The 10069-nt window shown below is 42.1% G+C and overlaps 1 protein-coding gene across 1 annotated transcript; it reads left to right on the forward strand.

Moving 5' to 3' along the window:
- The first annotated feature begins 292 nt into the window (after positions 1-292).
- DDX47 (DEAD-box helicase 47) lies at positions 293-8756 on the forward strand. Its single transcript, XM_080639104.1, has 12 exons — positions 293-397; positions 982-1075; positions 2620-2808; positions 3459-3530; positions 4046-4164; positions 4727-4798; positions 4892-5008; positions 5193-5339; positions 5776-5913; positions 7341-7411; positions 7938-8067; positions 8161-8756. Exons 1-12 carry the CDS (start codon positions 302-304, stop codon positions 8281-8283), a joined length of 1368 nt encoding a protein of 455 aa, XP_080495230.1. The 5' UTR covers positions 293-301; the 3' UTR covers positions 8284-8756.
- Positions 8757-10069: the final 1313 nt, after the last annotated feature.

Below are 10069 nucleotides of genomic sequence, written 5' to 3' on the forward strand. Positions count from 1 at the left end.
CAAGGAAATGAGGCCACCTGTACCTCACAGCGACACTACCACCATAATAGCGCTTTGATGTCACGGTGCGGCCCTTCCCATCCTCCAGAAGCGCCAGCCCCGCTCCGGCCACCGACGGCAGCAACGAAAGCATCAACCCTAACAAGTAGGGACTACCGAGTCGAGCCGGGCTCCACTCCTCTTAGCCCCGCCCCGCTCGCGCCGATTGGCTCTTTCCCCGGAACTACAAATCCCATAACACCCCCAAAGGGACAGTAACTCCCAGAGTGCTTTGCGTCACATCAGAGCGCCGCGGCCCAAAATGGCAACCGGAGACGACAGAGGAGCGGTGGTGGAGCCGGAGGCAGCGGTGGAGCCGGAGGTGGCAGTGGAAGAGCCGCGGAGCTTCAAGGACCTGGTGAGGCCGGCACGGATCCGGGCTGCAGGCGACTCCAGGCCCGGCGGAGGTGCCGGTGCGCAGGGAGCAGACACGTGCGGTGCTGTCGCTGCATTGTTCCGCTGGCGTGGCGTTGCGGCTGGGCATGGGGAGGTTTGACGAGGTCAGGTCTCTTCTCCCGGGAGGTTGGCGTGACTGGTCCGATCTGTGTTCCTCAGCTGGTTGCCTGGGTTTCTTTCAGTTGTGGTAACTTGCCCGGGCATTTTCCGTTTTCCATGCTCGTGGGATACCCTTGGAGGAGAGGAGAGACAGCAGGGGAGTGTGTAGAAAGTTCCTTTTGTAAACTAAGCAAAACTGGCAAGTTTCTTTTTGCTTGCAGTCACCTTAAACAGTTTTGAACCCATCTATGACGTTACTGATGGAGGGGGGGATCGTTGTGAGCAGCCTGCCCTTTCATGTAGTTTGCATTGGGGGCCTGGTGGGGTTTGTCCATGCTATAGACAAGCTTGGTTCTGTTGTAGCATGTATATAACTTAACTATGTGGTTTAATTTAGGTCTCTTTGGTGATGTCTTCTTGCCTTTTCTCTTTTCACTAATGTTCCAGGGGGTAACAGATGTCCTGTGTGAAGCTTGTGACCAGTTAGGATGGAAGATGCCAACAAAGATCCAAATTGAGGCTATTCCAGTGGCACTTCAAGGTGAGTAGTATGCTTCTCTGATCGCAAATCTGGGAATGCCTCAGGAGCAATATGTGAATGAATTTTGCGGAGTGAGAAGTAATTGGCAGGGATGAGAGTGTTCTCGCTTCTTCATCACTCAAGATCTCTGCCTTAAAGTAGTGCTTGTGTTCATTCTTTTGTCCTCCCAGATGCAGTTTGGAATAGCAGTTTCTCCTATAACACTGACTGCAATTGCAGACTTTCAGATAAGTGCAGATATGGGTTCTTGAGTGTTCACTGCTGTTGCATAGCTCTGACACTTCATGTTAAATAGAATTACTGTCAATCATTTGAGCTGCTGATCTCCATTGACCATCTTCTTTCCAAAATACTTGATGACATAGAGGAAACTTCCGATAGATTTAGGACTGTGCCTCTTCTGGTAGAGAACTACAATATGTGTGAAATTAAAGGTGCCTTGACTGATTACACAGTTTGTATAATCTACTTTGCTCTGAGCAGTCAGTGCTTTGAAGTTACATTTCTGGAGTAAGTAATAACCAAACCATAGTGACTTTCTGTAACCATCCTGGAATTACAGGAAAATAAATTACTGAATTTGGCAAACATTTCTGCTTCTAGAATATTTGGTTTTGTGTGTTGGTTTTGTTTGTTTGCTTTGTGTTTGTTTGTTTGGGTTTTTTTTGTTTGTCTTGTTAGTTTTTGTGGTTTTGGGGTTTTGGTTTTGTTTTGGTTTTTTTTTTTTTGGTTGTTGTTTCTTTTTTTATTTGGTTAAAGCGAAAACAAAACACCATGAAGCAGGAACAGAACACTGTAATGACAGAGTGGGAACAAACCTTTCAATGTCAACTCTGTCCTAGTACTTAACTGTTGTCAGACTCTTTTACACCACGTGTAAGATTCTCTTGAAAAAACAAAGGTGAGATTGCATTCCTGAGAGCTTGTTTCCAGTTTTAGGCCTATTGGCAGCATGTTCTTCTCAGCTGTAGGAGGTTAGAATGGATCCTACTGATGAATTCAATGCCTTTGTCTGCACTGGTTTTGGCAAAGGACTTGCTCCTGTAATCCTTCCTGCTGCAGACCATGAAGCAAAGGGACAGAATTTATTATGGCTTGTGAAATATGAGTTTGGTAGTGTTTTTTTCTTGTAGTTGGTATAACCCAAGACTCAAACACTGGAGTCTGTTTCCTTGTAAGCCTGTAAACAGCCAACAGTTGGTATAGAATACTTAGCAAGATAGAAGTGATAGGCTGTAAATTGATAGGCAAATTTGAGAAATAATAAAGTAAAGGATGTTTTAAACCTAAATTTTGTATGAAAACCTCTATATTTGCAGCAGTTTAATTAGAGAATGGAAAGAATTGTCATACAAATGAAGTCACTCTAAAAATGCTGCAGAAATATTCTGAAATACTTTGGTTTGGCCCTTTGCTCTTCTTTACCCTTTATGTGTCTTTTACACCCTCTTTACTCCATCCTTAGTGAATTCTCATGCTTTAAAGGCTACTTTCTCTGGTCTAGATTTGTAACAGTTTTTTGCCCTCCTTGCTGATCCTTGTAGGCAGAGATGTCATTGGACTGGCAGAAACTGGCTCTGGAAAGACAGGAGCCTTTGCTTTGCCAATTCTTCAAGCACTGCTGGAAACACCTCAGCGATTATTTGCTCTTGTCCTTACACCAACAAGGGAGCTGGCCTTCCAAATCTCTGAGCAGTTTGAAGCTCTTGGGTCATCCATTGGTGTCCACAGCGGTAAGTAGCATTGTGATATTGAAGCAGTTTTCCTGAAGACTGAAGTTTGTCAGCTCTAGATTGCAAAGGAAAAAGTAGGAAGGATTTGTATGGAGGGTTGAACAAAAGGTAGAAAAGTTTGGGATGCTGGAAGAAAGATACCTGGTATTGGTTTTGGGAAAGAAAGACTGCATGATCTTTCCTCATGGAGTAGTCTGCAGCTCTTCTGAATGCTATGTGCAAGCCAGTTAAAGGTGGAAGTAGAAGAGAATCTTCTCAATAGTAATTTTGTGTCCAGTGAAATTACATAGAGCTCTGCTCTATATGTGATGTAGTTTATTATTTCTTTTAGACTGTGTGCATTGGTGGCTTACATACTCTAAACAAACATAAAAGCTTTGTGGATATTTTTCAAATTCCTCTATTTTTGCAGTTGAGTAAAGCTGCATGGTAAAGACTCTGTCTATAGCTCTTCAGTGGTGAAATTAAAATACTTGGGGCCAGTAAGGACTTTGGAGGCCTGGGAAGGTCAGGTGTGCTACAATAAAGTGAGTTCTCATAAGAATAAGTAACCTTTCATTTGTACAGAGTTTGTGTGGGTGACAGGGAGGAGAAGGAAACTGGTGCCAGGTGTTACACTGAATGTTTCACTGTATTCTGTTCTCCTGCAGCGGTTATTGTGGGTGGAATTGACACCATGTCTCAATCTCTGGCTTTAGCCAAGAAACCACATGTTATAATTGGTAAGTTTATGTGCTGGGGCTCCTAAGTATGCGTATTATCAAACTGTAGTTGACCAAATAAAGAGTGCCAAAGGTTTTGCTCATTTGAAGAAGTGAGAGTGCATCCTTCATTTGGTTTTGTCCTGAGCTCTGGGTACTGCCTTGTTCATGTTTCTAAAGTATACATCAGCAGCCATGCTACTACAAATTCATTCCAAAGCATTCCTGCTAAACTGCCTTTGGCTTGTTTCTTCATTCTCCTGAAGTATTCAAAATGCTGGTCTCATCCTTCTCAGTATAGCTTGTCTGCAGGCTCTTCTGGTTTGCACTTTCTTGAGGGGGAGAGAGGGAAGGAGGGCATACTTCAGAGAGTCTGACTTCATTAGTCTTACTTCAAAACATTCTGAAGATTTCCTATGAAAGAGTCCTTCCCACAAAGCAGTCTGCCTTTACTTCTCTTGGGCAAAGAATCCATTTGTCAGTAATGACTCTTTGGATCTCTTCATCTAAACTTCCTCTCATTATTTTGTTGGTAGCAACCCCTGGCCGTCTGGTTGATCATCTGGAGAACACAAAGGGCTTCAACTTACGAGCTCTGAAGTTCCTAGTGATGGATGAGGCTGACCGCATCCTTAACATGGATTTTGAGACAGAGGTGGGAATCTGCTAAAAGAGGAGCTTGGAACACTAGATGAGTTCCTTTGAAATCAGTTCAGACAGTCACATAGTAAATACTGAGCTGTTCAGTAGAAATTAACAGCAAATTGTAACTGACATCTAATAATGGCACAGAAGTCTGAGGTGGAAGGAGAACTTACTGGCAAGACAATAGGAGGCATTTTGTTTCTGAAATCTGCTGTTTTTTCTGGAACAGCTGACACTGATGCAGTTACTGTTGAACATGCCACCTGCACGTTCCTGCAGGAGTATTGCATGAGGTTTCTACTGGTAATGGACTTAGAATAGAATCCGGTTAGGGTTGGAAAGGACCTTAAGATCATCAAGTTCCAACCCCCCCACCATGGGCTTCTGGTGTTCACACTGTCAACAAGCAATCAGTCTACACCTTTTCTTTAGCAGAGGGGAAATTTGTTCCTGCTGTGAGTCTGAGTTGCATGCAGGCATTACTCCTTATTTGGATGATCGTTATATTTGAGGAGGCTTATGTCTTGATTGCAGTTTTGTTCAGCGTTTCTATTTCCTTTCTATTTTTACAGGTGGATAAGATATTAAAAGTGATTCCTCGAGACAGGAAGACACTACTATTTTCTGCTACCATGACAAAGAAGGTGAGAGCAGAGTTTTAATTCCCCTTCCATCAGGCTATATGACTAGAGCATATGATACTGGTTTCTGACAAGATCTCTCCTTGATCTTCCCAGGTTCAAAAACTCCAGCGTGCTGCTCTGAAGAATCCTGTTAAATGTGCTGTTTCTTCCAAATATCAGACGGTTGAAAAGCTACAGCAGTACTACATTTTCATCCCTTCCAAATTCAAGGTAATGCCACTTCTGGCCTTGTCTTGCTGTTCACACATCTGCCTGATATCTTCTCTGATCCTCTCTGGCTTGTGCGTGTTCTTTAATGTGGCATCTGTAATTATTTCTTTTCTTCCTTTCTTCTCCATCCCCCCCCACCCACCCCCCCCCCAAATAATTTTCTCTTCTCTCTGTTTCTTTACAGGACAGCTACCTGGTTTATATCTTGAATGAGCTAGCTGGAAACTCTTTCATGATATTCTGTAGTACATGTAACAATACTCAGAGGACTGCTCTACTGCTCCGCAACCTGGGATTCACTGCCATTCCTCTCCATGGGCAGATGAGTCAGGTATGGGCATACCCCACAGAGTGGAGTAAACAGAAGACCTGTTAAGGGGAAATGGGCTGCACCAAACTGCAGCACAGCTAGCTTGCAGAAGGGGTATTTCACACCTAGTGGACTGGACTGATCCTTGAAAGTGTAACTAATGTGAATGCTGCCACTGATTCTGTAATAGTTCAGAAAGAAATCAGGGAAGTGAGTGTGGGGGTTTTTTGTTGGTTTTGTTTGGTTTTTTGTGGTTTGGTTTTGTTTTGGTTTTGTTTTTTGCTTTTTTTGGGGTTTTGGCTTTTGGTTTTGGGGTTAGGGGTTTGGTTTTTGGTTTTGGTTTTTGGGGTTTTTTTGGTAGCTTCCCTGAGCTGTTCTGTACCAGTGTTTCAACAAGAGCATATTAACCAGAATGAGCATTATTCTCTCATTCCCTTTTTGTCCTCATCTCTTGCAGAATAAACGCTTGGGCTCTCTAAACAAGTTTAAGGCAAAGGCACGTTCTATTCTACTGGCTACTGATGTTGCAAGCAGGGGTCTGGACATCCCACATGTAGATGTGGTGATAAACTTTGATATTCCCACGCACTCTAAGGTAAGCCAGCTGAGAGCTTCTGGTCACCAGGAGACATCTTGAAGCTAGATAAAGGAACCAAGATACCTTTTCTCTGTTCTGCTGACTTGAAGTGTAGTTCACAGTTCTATAGTTTAAAAGATGGAGTTCAACCCCTGCAATTGAGTTGGTATCTCACTTTGATTGGGTGGCCTCATCTGGATTGTAGAACTGATTCCAGAAGAGAAGAGGGGAAGTGAGGGGTGTTCTATGTCTTTGTATTTCTACTTGGAGTATGTGCTTCATTGTATTACATTAAAGGACTTCTAGACTTTGAAAACAGCTTTAACGTATTACTAGTTTCAGGTAGTCACCTCCCTTCCTGTGATCCAGGTCTGGCTTCACATTTTTTAAACCATGTTTAAAAAAACAAAAAGGTAAAAATTCTCCTATTATGTTCAGTGAGGATTTGATCAAGAAGAATGTCTTTAATGTTTCGCTTTCATATCACAAAAGTACAGCAAACTGGAAAAAAAGTGAGTCACTAACTCTCTATGGGAAATACAGTGTTATCTTGGGGGTCTGACTTTGTTTCCTGGCCTGGTTTCCTAGGAAAGCATACCTATTAATATGCAGTTCAGAAATTGCTATTGTTCCTTATAATGATCAAAGATATAACACATTGTGAACAGGAGAAAGTATGGGAGTACTTTTGAAGATGCTGCTTTTGACATTGTAAAAGGACAAAAGTTAAAATAATGGTGGGGGGTTTACAGTTGTAACTGTAAAAACTATTGTAACTGTAAAATTTTTTAGAGTTTCAACTGGTTGTTACAGTTTTTGTGCTCACCACCCCATTTTGTCTTGTCTCCTCTAACCATATTGCAGAGCGCTTCCTTTCTCCACAGATCCTGCGTGGAGAAGGGAGTATTTTAATTTCCATAATGCAGTATAAAACCTGGAAAACAGCCTAGAAACATGTAAACAGAAGATGCATAATGAATTGGATGCTTCCAAATTACTCTCATTCATCATTCCTTCCTCTGTGCTTGCCAAATTTAAATCAACTTGCCAGAGAGTTTGTCTGGAAGACAGACTATGTAGAGCACTAGATCCCAAAAGTGAAAATGCAGGCATTGGCTCACTTGAAATACTAGCTTTCCAAGAAAGTGATAGTTCATTAGCAAAGTCATATGTATCACAGCTTTTGTCCTGCATCCTTGAATAATTGAAAGTGATTTTTCTCTTTAGAAAGAGAATTCTTCAAATGTTAAAACCAATGATAGGCCTTCACAAGCTAGCATCTTCTCATATACTAATGCTGCTCATGGTCCTGAGTATTTAATCCAAACTGTATTTTCTCACTATTTTGCTATTCTTTCCTAAGAATTACATGGGGTCATTTCCCATAGCTTCTGTTCTGTGTTATTTAGACATATCTTGTTGCTGATCAGGAAAATTGTTTTCAGGATTACATTCATCGTGTTGGGAGAACAGCTCGAGCTGGGAGATCTGGCAAATCTATCACATTTGTTACACAGTAAGTGTTAAAATATGGCAGACTGGTTCTTCCCAGGTGTGTTTAAGAGCAGAAAACATCTGACCTCATCCTGGGTGAGGAGAAAATACTGCTTTTCATTTTGAGGTGGCAGTTGCATTTATTTAGCTAAAGAGGTGAGAATTCAAAGCCCAGGGTAGGGAGGGAGAAAAGTCTGGTTAAGTTTTAGAAGTGGGTATGTAATGAGCAGAACTGTTTATAATTTGATTGTATACTATACGTACATTTATATACTGTATAATACAGCTTAAGTGGGTTTTATTTGATAAATTGGGAGGTGTTTGTCTAAAACAAAAGTATTTGTCAAGTATTTCTGAGCAGAGATGAACTGAATAAATCCGTGAAGCCATCCTGAACTATAGTAACATTCAGATGCAGTTAACAGTTGCTTGTGAGACCGTAAGCACAAGTGAACAATTCCTGTTCATAAGGAGTGGTGTTTGTGGGTGGTGACAACTGAAGTCCTCTTGGAAGGGCTGATTCAAGCTGGGGTCTTGTCTTGTCTCAGGTATGATGTAGAGCTGTTCCAGCGCATTGAACACCTGATTGGCAAGAAGCTGCCAGCATTCCCTATGCAAGAAGAAGAAGTTATGATGCTGACAGAGCGTGTGGCTGAGGCTCAGAGAATTGCTCGTATGGTGGGTGCTGGCTCTTTGTCCGTTTACTTACTGTTGTAGCCTGAATTTCTTCAGGTGCCAGAACTCTTGATCAATCTCTTGATTACATTGCAGGAGCTGCGGGAGCAGGGAGAGAAGAAGCGATCTCGGAATGATAATGATGATGACACAGAAGAAGCTATTGGTGTCAGGAATAAGGTGGCAGGTGGGAAAAAGAAGAAAAGGAAAGCCTTCTAGTTCAGTATTTGGACAGACTTCTTGTATTTTTTCTCTTTGTGGCTGCATGAGCTTGGCAAAAGCAGTCTTCCAGGCCCTCTCCAGGGGATTTGTTTTCAGAACTACTTACAAAACAAGGCAGTCCGCCCGGAAAACAGCTTCTCTTCTGCTTCAGCAGTTACAGACTGCACTTGGCCCATCATGGTACCATGGAACCAGTCTTCCTTTCGGAAACACCAGACAATCACTTCTGGACCTGAAAGTAGGACCAGCTGTAGCCTGGCCCTGCTTGTCCACAAAAAGGTGCAGTGTGAGTGCAGCTTTCCCACTGCTGCAACCTGTCTTCCCAAACTCATTGAGTATCTGGGCCCAGGAGAGGAAGAGGTTAAAAGAAACAGCTGAGTTTCCACAGCACAGCTGTGATGATTTTGCCTTAGTGAGAGGACATGTGACTTGTAGAATTCCCAAATATATTTTGCTGAATTTTAAAGCTACCTGGTTTTCCTTGTCTTATTGCTGACCTGTTCTGATCACTTTGAATATCAGCTCTTGCCAGGAGTTTTTTTCTTAGGATAATCTTAGCGATTAGGATGTGACATCGATACCTTCGGTGTGTCAGCTGAAGAGAGGCCCATCACAGTGAGAGCCTGTTTCAGTAGGATTAGGCTATTCGCTGCTTAGAATTGGATGCAGAATCTGTAATGATTGGTAAAATCAAGGGCTTGGGTTTTCCTTGTGGCTGGTTCGTGTAGCACTTATAAACCAACACAAGGGGGTGCTATTAACGTAGGAAAGCAGCTCAGGAGCTGCGTGGTGAAATAAAATGCTATCTTAAGCAGAATCGAGTGCCAGTATAATTAGATTCGTGCAAGAATGGGATAATTTTACCTATCTTCATATCAAATCTTAAGGTTACTGCTGGTTTCCATTAGCAATAAGAGTTTTCACACTGGATATTTCTGCTCGTGAGCAGAGAAGGGTGAGAAATTCCTTCATGATCACTCAACACAAAAATTGAATGTCTGTTAGAACCACTCATAAACTAGATTTTCTGATACCTGAAGAGCAATATTGAAAAGTTTCTGGTTTAGATAAAAATGGAAAGCAGAAACTACTGCAGTAGTCAAGATGTACACAACAGTTATTCATAGCATCAACATGAATCTAATATACACGTGTGCTAGTCAGAATGCTCTTGTACTTTTGTTTGGAGTGGCACATTTTGCAAAACTACAAAAAACCACTGTGGTTAAAAATAAGGAGAATCTGTTATTTTATTTTTTTGTTTTATTTATTTAAAACAGCTTTTGTCTTCATGAGAAACAATCTGGTGTGAGAAGACTGAGAGTGTTTTTACTTTGTTGTTTATTTTGGTAGCAGTTTACTGAGAAGCCCACAAGTTTGATATCTGTGAAGTAGTCTGAGATCAGTGGCAGATAAGTAAGGATATAGATCCTGGGCATGTTGACTGCTAAGAACAATCTTATAAGGCAGGAGGAATGTGTGCATCTTCAGTGGGTCCTAGTGCAGAGTTTTAGGGGTGGAAGCCCAGTAATGAGAACATGTTAATTCTACAGGGCTCTTCAATAAGGATCACCAGAGGTGAAAGGAAACTGCCCTAGAATGCACCAGATGAATAGAATGAGTAAGCACAAGGGTGAATATGCAAATGATCATTCCCTATGGAGCAAGGGAACACTCCTGACTGGTCTTCCATCCTTCATTGCCCTTCACAATCAGGACAAGGTTGGTCCTGCTATCATCAAATGAAGATAAAATCCATCTGAGACTCCTAGGTCTCTGGAAA

Source organism: Psittacula echo (assembly GCF_963264785.1).
Source record: "Psittacula echo genome assembly, chromosome: 1".
Lineage (NCBI taxonomy): Eukaryota > Metazoa > Chordata > Aves > Psittaciformes > Psittacidae > Psittacula > Psittacula echo.

What these genes read in the sequence shown, in the direction of transcription:
- DDX47 (XM_080639104.1), top strand. Translation starts at nt 302, where the DNA reads ATGGCAACCGGAGACGACAGAGGAGCGGTGGTGGAGCCGGAGGCAGCG. An exon ending in ATCCATTGGTGTCCACAGCG is followed by an intron (nt 2,809 to 3,458) that starts GTAAGTAGCATT and finishes GTTCTCCTGCAG; the next exon opens with CGGTTATTGTGGGTGGAATT. An exon ending in ACATGGATTTTGAGACAGAG is followed by an intron (nt 4,165 to 4,726) that starts GTGGGAATCTGC and finishes CTATTTTTACAG; the next exon opens with GTGGATAAGATATTAAAAGT.